General features: G+C 38.2%; 1 protein-coding gene across 4 annotated transcripts in view; it reads right to left on the reverse strand.

The window, feature by feature from the left end:
* The window catches only part of ncor1 (nuclear receptor corepressor 1), a 90,558-nt gene that overhangs the window by 54,992 nt on the left and 16,107 nt on the right, over positions 1-19,459 (reverse strand). For all 4 annotated transcript variants that reach the window (XM_038297607.1, XM_038297609.1, XM_038297608.1 and 1 more), the window contains exons 2-9: positions 18,694-18,883; positions 8,757-8,851; positions 8,445-8,652; positions 8,006-8,188; positions 7,048-7,161; positions 3,477-3,533; positions 2,730-2,782; positions 1,982-2,048 (exon numbers count right to left, since the gene is read on the reverse strand). In XM_038297607.1, the coding sequence (XP_038153535.1) occupies positions 1,982-2,048; positions 2,730-2,782; positions 3,477-3,533; positions 7,048-7,161; positions 8,006-8,188; positions 8,445-8,652; positions 8,757-8,851; positions 18,694-18,804 (888 nt within the window). In that variant the 5' untranslated portion in view covers positions 18,805-18,883. The remainder of the gene's footprint in view (positions 1-1,981; positions 2,049-2,729; positions 2,783-3,476; positions 3,534-7,047; positions 7,162-8,005; positions 8,189-8,444; positions 8,653-8,756; positions 8,852-18,693; positions 18,884-19,459) is intronic.

A 19,459-nucleotide genomic window follows, 5' to 3' on the forward strand; every position in this document is an offset into this window, starting at 1 on the left:
CAGGCCTGCTTATTAAACAAGTTTCTATTGAAATCATCTAAACCAAACACAGTTTGTTCCTCACTGAGGTGGCAAAAACAAATTAAATCTTTTAATGTCTAGATGTGAAAGAGTTCAAATGTTTGGAAGAGATTCAGAAAAGAGGGTCAGGCGGGGTAAAACGCTGTCCGCAGCGAGGGACAAACAGTTAACCTTCCTCTTGGCAAGAGGCCATGAGCACTCTGCCATTGTTCAGAGCCAGAAAGGTCCGACTGAGGTTAGCTTCACTGAACCACAGCAGCAAAAAAAAAAAAAAAAAAAAAAAAGATCTTTGTATTCAAACATTATGTGATTCTGCAAAATTTAAACAACCGATAAGGCAGCAGTTTGGCAAAGCAGTTCTTAGAAACACCGTTCGATACGACAATATTTATTATTCCTCTGCATACAAAATTTTTTATTGCGCCACACAATGAGTCCAAACAAACAGAGGAAACCAAGGCGCCTCCTGTTCCCTAAATACATCATCTGGATGATTTTTAAAACTACAACCATGACCCACTGAGTCAAAAGAAGCTGAAAAGGCTTCCAGTTTATGTAGTTTCCCTTGCCTGGAAGCAGAGACATGAAGTGTCAGTTCTACAGAAGCTACAGTCGAGATTAAAAGAGTCACTACTCAGTCACAACTCAGAAAAAAAAAAAGGTCCTGCATCAAGCTAAGGATCACTGGGAGGAAGGAAGCTACAACCTTTTTATTTACGAAATGAAGAGGGACTCTAAATTTGAAAAAACAAATGCCTGATCCTAATCTAGTATGGTGGTGGCAGCATTATACTGTGGAGGAACAAGGAATCCAACTTTATGCAGAAAGCAAATGCACACCATTTTCTAAAAACAGTTCTGTGCTACTTTGTTCCAACACATAATTACAGCACCAAACCAGGTTTGTGGATGCAACGTGACAGAAAGTTAAAAGGTTTAAGGCATGGACGCCTCTTTTTTAAGACTTTAAAATGTCTATGAAGATAAAGGAACTTACAGTAAAATCCTAACAATAATCCACTTTCTGCGAAAGCACAGGAAGAGAGGACACTTACAGCCTTTAATCAACCCATATCTTTCCTCTACTGAAAATATTTTCAAGACAAACTGATTTGCAGCCGTTGGCATGTCTAGTCTTTGTCTTACAGACATAGCTTCTTGATAATTTCCCTCATAAAAGCTGTCGTGCATTTCCAGTTAAGCGTGCAGGTCTTTCTACACCAACCAGTGTCATAGCATAGCTTGCAAAGCAGCAATGCTATGGGCAGCAGTTCAACTCCAGGCTTTAGTGTAAATCGACAAGGAGAAAAATGACTTAATTGTTTGACATAAATCAACAAAATAATGTGAGTGTATTAAAATTGAGGTTTGGGATTGCACACTTCAATAAGTGCTGACTGGTTTTAATTTGCACCTTAATGCCAAAGGAGACAGTAGAAGAGCTTTGAATGAGATAGATCTGGCACATCTATGGCTAAAATACAAGACTCTGAAATCCATGCTGCTTTCTCTGATATCGGTTGGGCTTTCAAACACCACATAATGTCATTTAGGGCCAACCAACTCTGCGACAGCAGGTCAACAGGTTTATGTGGATAATCAGTTTTCTGCTAACAGCAACCCTGCTGAAGCAGAGGTAAACATAACCTGAAATTCTAATTCATAGCACCAATGCAGACTAATCTTGTATTCTGTATACATTTACACCTACTAGTTCCTTTTTTGGTTTATATTCTTAGCTGAAAAAAAGAGTCTATCATATTCATTTAAACCATCAAGTTTAGGAATGAAGCTTAAATAGTCTGAGCAGAGGTCATCCGAGTACATAGAGTCACATGCTGCATTGTGCTGTGACGGCTCCACTCACTGTGGGAAAGGAAAGAGCTTCTCCTGTTGTCCCCAAAACATATAAAACTACATCCAAGTTCAACATCATGTAACCTGCATCCTGGACACTTACCCTTTGTTTACGAGCATGATTCCTCCTTTTAAAAAACAAGATCAGCTTCTTCCGCATGACCTGGTTTCTAAAAGAAAGCAGATATCCATCATTTTTGTGTTTATAAAGAACCCTTAACTGTAACTTTTAAAAGAAAAGCATAAAGAAGATTGTGTAGCAAAATCTAAAGTCTGTTTTAAATCTGATTTAAAGTTTGTTTGATTTGTACCTTTCAAAATAAGAAAACAATTTTACTAAAAGTTTGACAAATAGATAAAAATACTGGGAAGTATTGTTTACAAATGCTGGTGGCGGTGGGACGGGACCATGAGGGCGCTGACCCTGAGAGCGTGGCCTTTCAGCAGGTTCACACAGAATAGGTCTCTGTCCTGATAAAAGGCCCAACCAGATGCGCCGCTCCCGTGGTACACGCTGATAAGGTTTTTTTTTTTTTTTTTTTAAGTTCCAGACAACATGGCCTTCAACCCCTCAGGCAACTTACTCCAAACATGCCTGACACAGACAGACAAATACACATCGCTGCTTCCTATCCCCGCTGCTCTGCTTGGTGTAAGAGGAGCAGGTCAATCAGGTGAAACGCCGACCAGATTAGACGGAATTATCAGAGGGGATTATGGGAACTCAGGTCAGAGTTACACGGTTTCCCCCACTGATCTCATTGTGAAGGTCACATCTGCACCGATAAACCAACATCTCTATCTTTTTATAAAAAATAAAAAAAAGATGAACAAATTAAGCTGAAACTTACGTTTTGATGTTATCGTGGTAAACCTTCGTGTCTGACGGCTGGTTGTACAACGGCTTCAAAAAAGAAGGAAAAAAAAAAAAGAACAGGAACTGAATTCATCACTGACCAAAACAAACAAATAAAAACTCAGTTGGTAATCAGAATCCACGAAAAGTCAGTGAGAAAAAGTCTTGCATGCAGGTGCTTCCAGGTTGTGCTAAGAATAACGTCCATTTTTGAGTAGATTCTCATTAAGGAATCATTTAACAGCAAGAGAGTCGTTTGTTGACATTTCTATTTCCAAAAACTGTCTATGGTTCATTCAGGCGCTGAGAAAGAGAGAGAGCTAAACTTTAAGCAGCTGAGAAGAAGGCAGAACAGCAAATATACAGTATTACCATACAATTTAAAGTTTTATATGTCTGCCTAACTAATGGTTCTCAAAACATGGAGACAGCTGTTTACAGTGGTAAAACTACCTGCGACAATGATGCTAATTTTACATCAATCTGAATGCTAATCTTATGAATACTATGCCACACACACAGACACCAACTTGGCTGCAAGTACGAATAATCAAAGTCTTACAGCAGTAAGCCTAAAGAAAAACAGTTTTATACCATATTGTACCGCAGCTCTTATACTGAAAACTTGCCAAAAATCAGCACTAGCATCTCTAAATCTGTTCATAAACCTATGATTGCTGCACCTCTAGTCATGTTTTTAAAGCTCCAAAACAAAGGAAATGGTAGGAATTAATAAACATACCAGCTCAACTTTGGGGCCAAGACCTTCCAATATTTTATGAGCCTCTTCAGCTTTTTTCTGAAAAGAAACAACATCAAAACAGATATTCAGTGACCAATAGCATCAAAACATTTTCATTTTAACCTTTGGAGTTTAACGCATGTGCTTGTCCCCATTTCCTCTTACTGGTGGTGAGTGACATAGTGTGAAAAATTGCAAATCTTCTTTTGGAAAGTAAGCTTGTATGAGCGATGCAAACAGCAACATTTGAGAAATGGGCTCCTGCATGCTCTCGCATGCGTTTAATAGGCGTTCCTTTTCAGGAGAGAGTACAGGGTTGTGCATGTGCGTTTTCTTTTTTTTTTGCAGGACTGTAGGCTGACAGGAAAAGGGGTATGAGAGAGGGGGAGAGACATGTGGCAAAGGACCACAGGTGGGATTCGAACCCGGGTCAGCCGCATCCAGGACTAAGTATCTGGGTCGTGCGCGCTACCCGCTGCGCCACCTGCACGCCCAAATGCATTTTTGAATCAGTGGAGAGGGTGGGGCTTTTCAAAATTTTGCGGAAATCCTCCATTATAACTTTAAGCTCCAAAGCCCTGATCCACACTAGGCATTCTGAATGACACCTCCTTTATTCAAACCTCAGATATTTAGTCCAGTGTGATCCTGGTTGTCGATATGATTGCGAATGTGTGATTGTCAGTGTGATGGTGAGAACTAAAAGAAGACTATAGAAGTGTAAGACTGTGGTAATTAATTTAAAGTTGCCTTCAATTAATTTAAAATCAGCCTTTCTGACTGAAAAAAAACTCTACAGGAGGAGGCCGTTCAAAACAACTGCCAGCCTGCCTCAATCTGAACAATGCTAAGATCCCGACAGGACTCACAGGAGGGTCCAGACTTTGTTAAGATTAAAAAGAAGAAAAATAAAAGGTAAAGGTCAATTTTAAACAACAAAAAAAGAGAGATAATGAAAGACATGGATGGTAGGTGAATTTGAGTGCATGAGTAGAAAGACTCATGCACTCTCTCCTGTCTCCATCTCTTTCTTTCCCATACTTCTCATCCCCCCTTCCTTTCTCACTTCCCATTCCATCTCAGTTTCAGTTGTTCATGATTTACTCCATAAACCACTTTAAAAAAATGTTAATATACAAGTATCAAGTGGAACCTCATGGCTACAGTTATAATGGTCTGCTTATGAAAGCAAAGCTGTTGAACTGCCATCTAGATCTGGGGCATCTATTCCTAGAGCTATACTGGCAAAAAAGGACCAGTGTATTTTGAAGAAATATTATCCATATATATATATATATATATATATATATATATATATATATATATATATATATATATATATATACACACACACACACACACCTTCAAATGGATTCAGCCCTGTTTAGTCTGCTACCCCCAAATAAAGAGCAGGTCCTAGTGAATAGAGAATAGGGCTGTGAATCTTTGGGATTCCCACAATTCGATTTAGACTCGATTCTTGGGGTCAAAATTCAATTTTTTCCGATTCTTTTAAATCCAAACAATTCGATTCAGAAACGATTCATTTACGATTCAAAACGATTCTCAGGATCTATTCCAGTCTGCTGGCATGAAAGAAGAGTAAATTTATTAAGACTATATAATTGTAAATGTTTTATTTACCTATTGCAATAATGTAAACACCTAAAGGTAAATTTTACCAACAACTCTGGGTGATGTCTTTCGAGATGAGAATGGGGATTGGAAATACTCCCAAAATACTTAACTTTACCGTTGCAATCTCTGCAAATCATGAGTCATGTCAAGCCCTTTCTTACCCGGGCCGGATTGAAGGTAAAATCCAAAGTGTTTCCAAATGGTTGCTTTTAAAGACCGCGGAGGCGGTTTAATTTCTTTTTCTTCGTCCTCCATACTTTAGAGGCAACAAACACAGTAGCTCACACAACACTACGCACCACTCTGTAGCCTGCTAGGCTAACGCTTGGATGCCTGTGCATAGCTCACGCTGCCTGATAAGGCACATCCGCTGTAGGTACCAGATTGACTCGGGCTGCCAGATTGACTCGGGGGCCTGCGCCTTTTGAGATGCGTCAGAGCGTCCGCCATCTTAAATGTGGCAAATCTGCAGTTTCTCAGTCACTTAAACAGTATCAGAGGGACTTTAATTTCTGAATATACTTTGTATTCGTAGTATTTTTGGTTTTGTAATATTACAAGTTTATTTTTTGTATCCCTTTAGCTTCATTCTCCTGAATTTATTGTCGTTACAAATGCAGACCGCGGGCTCAATGTAGTTTGTTTGAGTGGCGTTGCCATAATGTCACGTCATCGGGAGGCGCAAGGCCCATGGCGAATTCGGTGACGTCATCGGAAGGGGCAGGGACCATGGAGAATTTCTTCGTAAAATTGTCCGTTTACAAACCGCAATCCCGCTTTCGAATAAAACCTACACCCCGCTATAATTACTTTAGTAAGCTGTCCAGACCAATCAAAATGTTTTGCGCAATTGTGCAAACGTTAAAACAATTATGTATTGTGACATCATCAAAAGGCGCAGGCCCCTGAGTCAATCTGGCAGCCCGAGTCAATCTGGTACCTACACCGCACCCACCAAAAAAAAAAAAAAAACGTTTTTAAAGAAAATTAGAATTGATTCCGAATCTTTAAATGTTAGAAACGCGATGTGAGCTCAAATCGATTTTTTTCTTCACCCCTAATAGAGAACCGAAATAAAATGCATTGATGTTTGTTTGTGATGTGACGACGTCTGTAAATGTTTAAAGCTCTGTTATTTAGCATCAATGCCAGGATAAAAAGAGCAAAAACTATTATGTCAAAAAATTATGATGAAGCTTGCCTGGAAACTCTTGCTTGATTGGAACAGACTTTCAGTTTACACAAGCTCATTAGTAGCATAATGACTTAGTGTTTAATTTTCTGGGACCGTCGACAGACAAGGACAAACAAGCCCAGCTGCCAGAATAACGGCATGAGCTCCTTCGCATCTTTGAGGGGTTAATGGTTGACTGAGAAGAGAGAGTCCCAGCACTACCCTTTAGAAATGCTTCTCATGATATGTAGACTATTTTACATGATTTCTTGAGCAATTAGTTAAACAAATTATCAACATGAAATCGATTCTTGTAAAAATTTACACTTATTTTTTCTCTCTCCACATGTAAACTAATTAGAAAGCCCAGCATATTCCAAAAGTGAGTACAGCTGAATCATTGTTCTGAGAAGAAATACTACTGCTGTGCTTTGTGTCGGGATGTTAGAGCAGGAGACCAGAAGCAGAAAGAAATTATCAGTTCATGGTAGAAGCAACAAAACAGTTTCAAATGGACCGTTTTATTTTAAAGCAGAAACAGGCAGAATGGAGAAAAACTAAATTTAGAGCCTGTCTGTGGTTATCCTTCTGCTACAGGGAGGGAGAAGAAATGCACATCTGCTTCGCTTGTTTGCCACTTCCTTGTTCAAAACAGCTTTAATGGATGGATGTAGACAATTAAAGAGCGTCATGATGGGGAAAACTCCACAGAAAGGGAGGAAAGTTGGACTTTGCTGGTGGTGTGTTCAGACGACGTACCCTGTTTTCATCGTAGATGATCTGGACTATGCTGCGGTGCTTGTGCTCAACAGGAGGTGGGGTCACTGGCTTCTCTGGCTCCACTGGCTTTGCTGCTTCCTCCTCAAGTTGTTGCTAAGAGACAACGTCAGAATAAGAGCTTCAGACCAAAAGCTTACAAGAAATAAAAAGAACCAGATTTTGCATAGTCACATTTTCTGATTGCAGCATTTTTTGTTTTGATTCTTTTTTATTCCTGCAGAGCAAAAAAAAGAAGAAGCTTAATAGCATCTGATTAAGTTTGTGCTGAATCACCCGGATCTCTGAAGTCTATGAAGACTTTATCAGGATATCTGCTGATAGTTTGAACCCAAGCAGTCACACTATAAAGGTCATGATAAACCACATGAACAGCAAGGTTATACTAAGGATTCATGGCTATAATGTGTCATGATTTTAGAAATAAATACATTAAAAAAGGATACCCTCTTAGTGCAGCATCACTGCAAAAGCATTAAAAGAAAATTTCAAACTGAGTTTATTTGACAAAACTGGGACATAAAAGTGGTTAGCATAAACATCCAATGCAGAGAGAAAGGCTGGCATGTTAAGCAACCAATTACACCTACATTAAAGACCAATTTATTCTATAACTGTTCAGATTTATAATTAAATCCAGTCAATCGGGCTGTGAAAAGAAAGCTAAACAGAACAAACGGCTCTGAACCACAATACCTGCATTATTATATCGGTTACATCTGTTAGACTCACAGTTGCCTTAAACAAAACCTCCAAAAGAATTTATTAAATTCTGCAACCAGAATAACAATATTTAATTACCTTAAACATCTGTCATTTTATCATTTTCATGCGACTGCATTTTAATCAGAATATCAACAAAGCATTTTGGCCTTCTTGCTCCTTTTCTTTTAAGATTGAATCATTATTAAATGGTTTATTATAGTCCAGTTTTACCCACCTGCTTCTTCTTCAGCTTTGAAATCTGCTGCTCCACTTTGGCGATCTCTCGGTCCACGCGGTCCATGCTCTGAATCAGCTCCTCCTTGGACAGCTTGGAGGGTGAGTTGTCCTGATCATCCCCCATGTGCAGCGCATGTCCCCCAGGGGAGGCTGACTCCACTTTGACGGTGAATGGAGACTCCTGATTAACAAAACAAGAGAACAAGAATCCTAAAATTTATGAGAATAAAACTTGTGTAACGTTGCATCCAACTTCAAATTGTCATTACTGACATCTATTATTTTCTGTTTCCTTTAATAAATCCAATGATTTGTTTTGACTGTATTCCTTTCAGCATCCTCCCCCAAATAAATTCAAAAACTAATCTTACTTAGTAAAAGGCAAATATGAAGGAAAGGACAAACTTAAAAAAAAAAAAAAAAAAACAGAGCCCCACCTTTTTGACCTCCACAGTGGCTCTTAAGCTGTCCTGTACACTGTGGGGCATCGGTAGCACCACGCCCCCAGCTGTGGGAGGGGTGCGGTTGATATGAGCCTCGGCAACAGTCTCCATGCGAGGGCGTTTGGACTCCAGGGCTTCATGCTCTGCCTGGGATGTGACGGAGGGAAACTGCGATTCATAAACATGCCGTCTCTCTGGAGGCCTGGAGTATAAAAGCAGACATGAAACATTCAGAGAAGAAACTACAATAAAACAGTAACATGAACACATTAGATAAAAAAAAAAAAAAAACGCTGTTTAGACAACCTTTCAACTCCAGGGTGAAACTCTGAGAGTAAGGACAGTCTTCTCCGACCCTGCGGATCCTGCATGTGTGTGCGGTAATCTTGGACGGGGAAATCCTTGAAGGGGAAGAAAACAAAAGACAATATGGTGAAGATCAGAACAGTCAACACTAGAATGGTCTCACCAGAGAAAAACAACACTTAATCCTACAGATTAACAGCTCCAGTTAGGGATGAAGCTGGTTACAAGAACCATATATCGTTTACCAACATTTAAACGCCTAAGGACTAAAAAAAAAACATGATTATGAAAGTCGTTTTTGATGGCTGTATCACAGAGCAAAGCAGCTCTTTCCCTCACCTCAGGTAGCTGAATGGGGGCCTGCAAAGTCACCTCTAAACTCTGTCAGGTCATTTATTAGATGAGAGTAAAGACGGACAGCTGTGAGCTTTCAGAAGCACGGCTGGAAGTGAAGGTCAACAGGAGGCATGCTGGGGGATCAATGGCAGTGGCGGATAAAACCCAACTGAAGTTTCCTCCTGTTGTTTTTTTTTTCCAAAGCAACAATGATAACTAAAGGCTTTAAATACATATAATCTTATTTCTGAATGCTTGAGGTGACAAAGTTATTCACTACATCACTCCCTTGACCTACGGAACCGGGTCACCCCTATACAAGTCTGCTGTTGCTAGCAGCACTGTGGGTGATTTAAGGCAGTAAAGGAGGCTGACTTTAACTCCCCCCACCCTCCTGCATTGTTTCCTTCACAGAACACAGGGATACAGAAAAAAAAAGTGTTTTATTTAAAGTCAGATAAAACAGTTTTTATGTCAATGTTGTGGTTGTGTAACATGTGTTCCATTCTTAATGCAAGGCTGTATCCTGTGGTGATGGCATGCAGCCATGTTGCTATTGCTTTCTAACACTCGCATCTTTGAAGTTCAAAGATTTCAGGAATTTTGAAAAAAATAATAAAAAAAAAGCTATTCTCTTGCTGGATATATGTGGGGTTTTTGCCTGTCATCGGGGCCCTTTTGGATCTTTAGCTTTAGATCTTAGCCTTTGCATGTTCGTATTGCAGAGCCTGGTGCACTTGGTGCGACACAATTATGAATGTGATCAGAGTAGAGTGCAGTATTTGAACCTAGGGATGAACTGAAACAAAAATTAAAATTTTTAAAAGAAAGAAACATGTCAAAAACCAAAACACCAGAAGAAATTATATCAATGATTGGGACCAGAGCATATTTGGCTATGATGTGCACTAACCTCACTAAAAATCAAGGCATTGGAATGAATTAATCACAGAATTATAATATTGATTTACCCCTGATATTTTTGTATTACGCCCTTTGCCTTAGCAGAACCACTTTCAAACACGCCCACCACAAAGTGGGCAGGTTCGGGATCCGGTTCCTTTTCTGTGTCTCATTCCTCTCATGTTCAGAATGGTGACGGGGTTGTTAGGATTTCTACGGCGTACTTTTTGTGTCACCGACCTGAGCGAGCAGTGAGACGGATGGGAAGCGTTCTAAACTCACACACCATCAATAAAAACCTGTGTGTCACTTGCTCAACTCTGAGGAACTGCTCCGCTCTTTTGCTTCACTACTTTTCTTTGTGTGCATGACAACATGTCTGCGTGATGGCTGAATTGCGACCCGTTTCCCTGCGTCATAACAAGTTTCAACCGTGTAGTTTAAGCATAAAAATACCTATTTTCGGTGCATTTTTGTTATTTTTGGATGAAAATCATTCGATGCATCCCCTTTTAAGGCAGCAAAGGATGCTAATATTACAGCACACCCAGGATAAAATAAAAACACAGTCTTAGTCTGTACAGGTGCTCTTTGGTACAAAATAACTAGTTCTAATACTTTAACTTCTCTATTATGTTGACTTAAGAAGCTAAGCAGTTTCAGATAGCATGGTACATGTCCCATGTTGAAGGTAGCTACTAAAGAAGCAAGAGAGAAAGATCTATGTGAAGAACTAATGGTATCTTTCTAGGGTTGTCAAAAGTATCGATACTCAAAAAAGTATCGATACTGAAATGTTGTATCTGGATACAATACTCATTTTCAAAAGTATCGAGTACCAGTGGCACCTAAACAGTCATTCATCTAAAGTGCAGAATAGAGGAAAATGCTCTTTCTGAACACTGTGTGATTGAATAATTCTACGCACTTTTCAGTTTCAGACTTTTTTTGTAACAGCTGCAGCTGCTGAGAATTATTTTTGTTTCTTAACCGGTTTGGCTAGTGTCATTGCTATGTGTGCAAAGCATAGCCAAGTAAGGAAAACTTAATTTTAATTTTGTACGTTTTTTATCATGCTTGCTAAATAATGTGCACAGCAAACAACCTCAAAATGTTGTTCTTATTGTTTATTGTATTTATTTATTTATTGTATTTTAATTATTAATCAAAATATTTCTGTTGAAATTTTATCCTTGTGGTATCGAAAATGGTATCGAGTATCGAATATTTTCCTTAGTATCGGTATCGAGTAGGGATGGGCGATATGGACTAAAACATTTATCACGATAATTTCTAGGTTTTACCACGATAACGATAAGTGACGATAAAAAACAAAGCAAAAACACAATATCAGCCTAATGTATCAAACCAATCAAACAAGTCTGAAATATGAGAACAAATTTCACATTTATTTAAATGCTACACAGCAAATATAACTTGGCTTATAAAAGTTGCAAAGTAGTACAACTGTAAATACAACCGGATAAATTGAGAAACAGAACTTAAAAGTATTTAACTGAAAATTAAAACTAATCAGTAATCACCTCCTAATATAAATAGATGTGTAAATTACCAGTTGCTGGAACATGCCATATATTGGATAAATAAATAGCAGTGCAAGTTCTAACATACATTACACTCACTTCACTAAAAATAAAATTCAAATGTTATATCAACCTGTAACAAAATTTTTTGCTGTTGGGCTACAAAAATGTGCAAATGGCATGATAAATAAAGGGGAAAAAACAGAAAAATCTAAATACTAAAATAGAAATAAATAATTTTTATTTAGCAGCAAACGCGTCGGCAAGTTTTGTTTGAGTGGCAGTCGGTTTCTTAATAGAGGTTTTCGAAGTTGATGCTTCTGCTGCATCGCAGCGTATCTTCTGACTAGTATCATGTTCCAGTTTGTGTTTTATGTGGTGAAATAAATTGGTAGTGTTGCTGTCCTTTGTCGTCACAGGTTGTCTGCAAACTTTGCATATTAGGGCTGGGCGATATAGAAAAAAAGCTTATCGATAAAAAAAATGCATATTGATCGATATCGATAATTATTGAAAAGATTTGAAACCATATTTTATGTGCAGCTCTGCCTGGACTTTTTATAATATTGCTAAATGATTTAATTTTAATAAAAAACACAAACACAGACTTCGAATTAAATCTTTATTTAACCAACTTTTTTAACCATAACAGAATTGTTTTAAAGAAAAATAACTTAAGAGACCTGTGTTATGTTATTAAATACTGACAAAGAATAAACTAAAGTGACCAGAAAAGGGACCAAAATAAATATAACAAATAAATAAATGCCCCCCCACCGCCGCCCCCGTTTCCTGCTTTAACCTGAGTTATTACTTTGAAGTTTCTGGCCCCTCAGCATTTTTATCTCCATTGTTAGAACTACGTGGGAAACTGCCCAGAACTGAAAATATATTTCTATTTCCCGAAGATTCCTCGGAGGAGAGCCGCGTCGGGGCCTACACAGCTCGTACTCCTGCGGGTGTGAGCGGCTGAGATGATAAAAAAAAAAAAAAAGTTGGTTGTGTTATCAGACTGGTTTTCACTGGTTCCCGACACATTTTCCAGATGACTGTGGTTTGTTTTTGGTCCGACTTGCCATGACCGAAATACTGCCAGACTGCCGAACTACAAAAACCCTTCTTTGAAACAATTTCCTCCGCCTCTCCTTGCTGCATCTTCATGTGCTCTGTGTTGTGGTTTGAGAGGGCGGCGCTTGGTGACGGCGTGTCTGGGTCCACGATTGTGATTGGTTGGGAGGAAGTAGTGATTAGCATAAACCTACATGCTAGGCTACAATGAGAAGGAAGGAAAACTGCGTTTCTTTTTTATCGAACTTTTATCGACCCTCTTTTTTTCTATTGCACCACACGTCTATCGATCGATATATATCGTTATTGAATTATCGCCCAGCCCTTTTGCATATTACGACTTTCTGCTCCGTATCAGACTTTTTAAATCCAAACCAGTTCCAGATAACGAAGCTGGAGCCTCTTTTAGGAACCAGGTCTTGGGGCACGTCTCCTTCACCTTCCGCCATGCTTGTTGTTTGCGCATGGCTCTCACTTGAGTTGTACTGTAGGTGTGTCACGCGCAGTATACGTCACCGGCGGGAGTTTATCGTTTTTATCGCGAGATGACAAATTGTTACCATGAGGAATTTCTTTGACGATATATCGCACACGATAACATATCGCCCATCCCTAGTATCGAGTTGAAAAGTTTAGTATCGTGACAACCCTATATGTTTCTAGATGGAATATGGTTAGACAAATATGAGAAGTGCAAAATAAACTAAGCCTTTATTATGAGGAAGGAAAAGCAGAGTAATAATGCAGATTCAATGAGTCAAAGCTGGGGGTATGACACACAGAGAGGATGATGTGTTGCATTTTCAGAGATAGTTAAAAAGTTGTTTTGCTATGAGAGAAACCAGAGTAATGAGAGAGAAACTAAAAGAGACAAGAAGTTATGGACGGATAAATATGAGGAGAGAGAAAAATCACCCGGTTAAATGTCTAATCTGTTCAGCTTGTAGCTCCCCAACAACAAATAGGTTTTTCATTTTTTATTTCTAGAATGTTAAACTGGATTTGTTCGTTGACTTTTTCAAATGTTTATCTTCACAGTTTTGGCTAAGGTATTTGTATCGTTTATGTTGATACTACAATTGCATCGCCCAAACCAAAACTAAGTAATAGTAGTTTTGACCATACCGTCCTAATTTATCCTTTGCAAATATCTACATATGATGATACGGGTGTCGCTCGTCACACATCTTGTTTTGGTCTACAGAAATTGCTCAACAGCCAACCTAGTGATGACTTCTCCTTTAAGCAGAGCAACCAATAAACATGGGTTTGACAGACTAGGTTTAACAAATGAAAGCATCATGATGGATTTGCTAGTCGTGAACCTTGAATCTATCAAGGTTTATACAGGAATGAGTAATTTAATGTTTTTTAATGCCCTTTTAACACTCTTAGACAAGTAAATCAACACAGCAAAATCCTTTGTCATCTTAACTGTCGACAGGCTGCAGCCTTGCCCCGAATTCCTTGTTTTCCAGCCACTTTAGTTGAAATTTGCATTTTCCCATTCTCTAGCTTTATGCCTAAAGCTTCTATTCCAAACGTATGGCTTTACGTTTATCAACCGGAAGCAGATCCGCACAAACACCTAGAACCATTTATATCTGAAATATCTGACGAAAATAAAATGGTAAATGGGGTCTACTTATACAGCGCTTATTTTAACAAGTCAGAAGACTTGACCAAAGCGTTCTACACTACATTCAGTCATTCACCCATTCACACACACATGTCTGATGACCCGCGGAAACCCAGTTTATGGTCATGCATTGACAGCCGTTTTAGCGCTCTCCTGATGGCAGATGACATACAACAAATAGGGACGGTAATAATGGGGGTTAATTCTAACGGCTGTTTTAAATGCTCCCCCTCCTCTCTTTCACAGTGTAGCTCTAATAATAGGTGGATTAACACCTGGAAATGGCTGTCGATTGCACTGATAACTCTGAAACCTGACTGAAGCAACACTAAGGCAGCAACATTATGCAGTGAGGAAAGAGTGACTATAAAGTCCAGTTTTGAGGTGTAGAATCACAGTTTTTGATCTGCTTTTAGAGCAAAACCTACAAACTACAAACCAGATGCTTCATGTCTCATGGATGTTTTTTTTAAACGTGCCCTGGAAATATTTGGTTGTATTTTTTTAACAATTTATTTTTTAAGTTTTTTATATTAATTAGCTGCTGTTTTTCTATTGTCTATATCTTTTTATAACAAAAATAGGGGTTTTCTTACTACCAACTGAACGGTTATAATTTTTTTTTTCTTCTGAGAGACATATCTTTTTCTTAACTCTACAGCCTGAATTAAATTTTTATTCCCCATATTACTTCGTCTTCTGTTAGTTTTTTTCTTCCTCTAATCTTTACCTCGTTATTGCTGCTGTTGCAACAAAATCTCCCCAGCGTGAGGCAATAAAGGCATGTCTTTTATCAAATATGTGTATCAACATAACAAAAATAACATTTTAAGTAACATTATTAATAAAAGCAAAAAGTAATTTAGCAGCAGCATGAATGTCTGCTTTTTTTCTGTTCAAAAGGGAACAATTTTGATCGAATTAAACAATGTAGTTTCCTCATTTGTTAAAATATGTTGTTTTATAGTTTGACTGCACAAAAATATCTTGCTAATCCATTACATAAAAACTGGTTGTAAACAGCAAACCATACATTTGTAAAATCGATGAAAACTCAGATTTAATTTCATATTCTGGACACTAACCTCTCACTTTGAATGGAAAACTATGTCCTGAGGAAATATTCAGAGTCATGCAAAAACAAAATGGCAGACCCTTTTACCCCACCCAATAATTTCCTGTAAGCTCCTTCTGTTTATGATGTAATAAAAGCAATAAGTCCCAATTAACGCTACACTAATTGCTTCCACAGTCAGTCACACTGAACAGAACAGTAAGGCTGACTTAACTGAGAGGTTTGATATTAGAAATTCATAGAATATTCAGTTTTAATTAAAACTTTAATAATAAATAGAATAAGATCATCTAGAATTTTAACAAAGAAAAACTTGTATAATTCAGATAAAGTCCACAATATTATCAGCACATTGCAACTGCCAAAAAAAACAAAACAAAAAACTGCTGTTTCAGGAAATATTTTGAATTCCTGATCTTCTCCTGGATTTAAACAAACAATCAAAACGCCAGGAATTTTGCTACTGATAGTTTTCTGTGAAACAGAGCTTCCAAAAACGATGCTATCCAAAACAAATGCAGGGAAACATTATCCAGCTGTTACAAAAGGACAATTATTTGCAAGAGTGCAGGAATCAACTCTAAATACACTCCAGCTCTTAGAGAAGCTACGACTGAAATTAATGGGTGTGATTGCATAAAAGCAAGAATAACAATAGCTGCCATGGCAAAAAAATATATAATAAAATCATCTGGACAGAAAAGCTCTGCATTCTAATCAGTTTCTGACCTGGTAACTTGAAACAGGACGCAGCATCAGAAATCAGGCCAACCATCATCTGTACAAACCACTGTCAATGGACTCCAACCCCACTTGTCCGATCAGGTTTTAAGAAAAAAAAAAACTAAATAGACTAACTCTAATCTTAGCTATTTTTTTTCGGTTCTCAAATGACGGAAAACAAACTCCTTTCGATTTAAAACCATAACTCAGAGAAAAAGTAACGTCACCTTCCTACTATTTTCTCTCTGAGTGCATTTCCTCCAACTGAGGACGGAAGTACGAGAACAAGCCCACGCATGTGAAGCCAGATCAGTCGGGCTTGTTTCCAAGGCTGCTGCTTACTTACAGCAGCCATGAGGAGAAATGCCCTTAAAGATCAAAAGATCTCAATATAGGCTGATATAAAAGACAAAAATAAAAAACAGTGCTTTAGTCCTCTAACGTTGCTGAAAGACATCAGGTCCTCAAACCAGGATGAATCATTTTACACCTAAAACATTGGCAAAAAACGCTAATTTCTCATCATTAAACTAAATAATAATAATAAATAATGTGTTTACTATCATTGCAAAAATAATAAACAATTTATCACTTTCAGTACTTGATGTTATTTCTGCTTTATCATTGCAAAATTAGGAACAGGAACATATTTGTGCTAAAGAATACTAAAATAAACTCAAATAATTGATAAGATTAAACTTTTCAGTCCGAAAATTTTTTTTTTATTAAGCCTTTACATCTAGTTATACGTTATTGCAAAAGTATTTAAAATAGGTTCATATCCATTTTAGTAGAAATTTCGATAAAATTCTTCATATTGTTTTAACAAACAATTTGTAACAGCAAGATTTGAAAAAAACGTTCTCCTTTTTTTAAGTTAAAGATTTTTCGAAATTTCAAGTTTGTTCAGAAATTTACTAGCAGGTTTGATGGACACATTGAAATACAACTAATTAACTATTATCTTCGGTTTACAGGCAACATCGCATGACTTTTGGCTGTATATATTCTGTTCCATATTTGTTGGAAGGAATCATGTTATAACAAATGTTCATGCACTCCTCACACTGCTATAAAAGTAGTTTTTCACATATATTGTATAAAATATCATTGGTTTACAAAAAAAAAAGCTAAATCATAACTTTTAACCAATCTGATGGTTGGATAACTTAAATAGTTGGATAAAAAATATGCGTTTTTGATGTTGTTGTGCTTATATAATTTTATATCCAATATTTAGGGAGGGAAAATGTTTTTTTTTTTTTTTTATTGAAAGTTGGATTATTTTGTCAATTATATGGTTTTTGATTAAAGTATAATTAATGTGTAAAAGTGTTAATCGAGTCCTATCACTAGTTTGTAGAGAATCGCATGAAAAGGTATTAATGGTAAGTTAGCATCTTTGGGGAGTTAAAAAAATAAAATAAATCAGGCTATTCAGTTGGAAGTTAAATCCACTGAGCAAGAAACCCTGAAAAAAAAAAAAAAAAAAAAACTTGGTTTATTCCCTGAGTTAAAGATGGCTGCTGTGGCTGAATTATCCCACTGGTTACAACTGTGCAGCTTGGTTCATGAATGCGTCACTCATAACGTGAAGCTGGAACGTTTGGGTGACATCATCTCTGAGGTGATGCTGTGGAAGTTGTTCATATATTGCCATTAGGGTCAGTTTTATAACACCAAGGACAAAAACATTGTTCTATGAGGTTCTCCAAGTTGAGCTCAGAGAACACATGGAACGCATCATAAAACCAGAAGCAAGCAACGCAAGCAAAGATCGATTCTGTTCAGTATTTACAACACCCATCAGTCAGCACAGGGTTCTATTTTTTTTAGATGATTTAGTTTTATCAAACCCACTATCATTTCGCTCATCATGACCACCCGTTTATCATTCGCCACTCATCCCCGCATTAAGCCGTCTCTTATTCACTGCCCACTTTGGTGGCATTTTTCAAGCTATGTCGGGAGGCGGGGTTATGCTTTTACATCAGGTTTATTTACACTTCACAGTGGCCTAAACCAACAGTTATAACATTTGGTCATTAGGGACGTCTTTACAAAATACTACTTAATGCAACGCAACAAGAAGGGTTCCGATTCAGGAACATAAATGAGAAGAACTGAGAAAGAGGGGAAAAGACAGCAAAGAAGGAGAAACTAAGATGCGCTGTTGTGGTTAGCCCAGCACTGAAACGTTTTTAGATTACATAAACCTGCCTGTACATCACAGCTGTGATGTCATTTCCTCTAATTAGTTAAGTTTCTTTCTCCCTTTAAGAGCTCATTTGTTTTGTTGGAAGTTCTGATGAGACCCAAGGCCCAAACTGAGCAGATTATCCGAAGACACGAACACGGACGAAGAGCATCAAATTGCTTTGGTATTAAACCGTCCTGAGAGTCGAGGAAGATCTAGAGTGACAAGTGGGATTTTCTTTTCTTGGAAAACAAGCTGAGCAAAAAAACAAGGTGCGACATAGATCATCCTAGTCCTAAATTTCTTCTCCCCATGTTTGTCCTTGTTCTTAGATCTATACCGTATGCTTTAAAGACAATCCTAACAGATGAGAGCCAAGTCTCGTCAGAAAGGATCATCAGAAAGAGGCAGCTTTAAGAAGATATGCATCAACTGAAGAAATATTGGTTTACCTGTTGGTGGCGCGATCCAGAGAAGGTGTACTGCACAGAGTGTGAAGGGTACCGGCTCTGCTCGCTGCTGAAGGACCCCTGACTGGGGGGGTAGCCCGAGCTGCTGGACATCCTGTTCAGACGCTGGCGGGCGGCTGTGGCCTCACAAATCAGAGAGTCTGTCTAGACCATTTTTGTAGACGCAAACCACCTGAAAGACAAACATAGAGAATAAATTACTGCTTCTTAGACATTAGAGCAGGTACATAAACGAGGCTTAAGGGTCTAAAGGGCTGGTTATCCTCCCGCAGCAGTGTGTCGTAGCGAGCTTATCGCAGATATTTTTAATTTATGCCCAATATTGAAGCGTGGCCTGCGCTATGTTATTCCACGCCACAACGCAAGAGGGACAATCAGGAACTAGCTGTGGGTCTAGATACGGCCGAGGCGGTGAGGAAGGGGGGGGCAAGTTTGTCCTACAACGGAACGACATGAGGACCAAAAGGGCGGGGATCCAGGAGGAAAAACGGTCACAGCGTTCTCACACCTCGCTCTTCTAGCTGGTCCAACTTCATGAGTTGTTTTCCACAATGGCGGTCATATAGGGCTGGGCGATTTTGCCCAAAAAAAAAATCTTCGATTTTTAAAGAAAAATTCGAGTTTCGATTCGATTTTCGATTTTTTTTTTTCAATGCACTTAAAAATGACTGAAGACATCAGATATAGTGTCAAAAGTGCAACTTTATTGCTATGATTCTACTCAAGAGTCAAGATGCGTAGAATCCCA

This window comes from Cyprinodon tularosa, unplaced genomic scaffold, assembly GCF_016077235.1.
Source record: "Cyprinodon tularosa strain WSP-4 unplaced genomic scaffold, ASM1607723v1 ctg392, whole genome shotgun sequence".
NCBI lineage: Eukaryota > Metazoa > Chordata > Actinopteri > Cyprinodontiformes > Cyprinodontidae > Cyprinodon > Cyprinodon tularosa.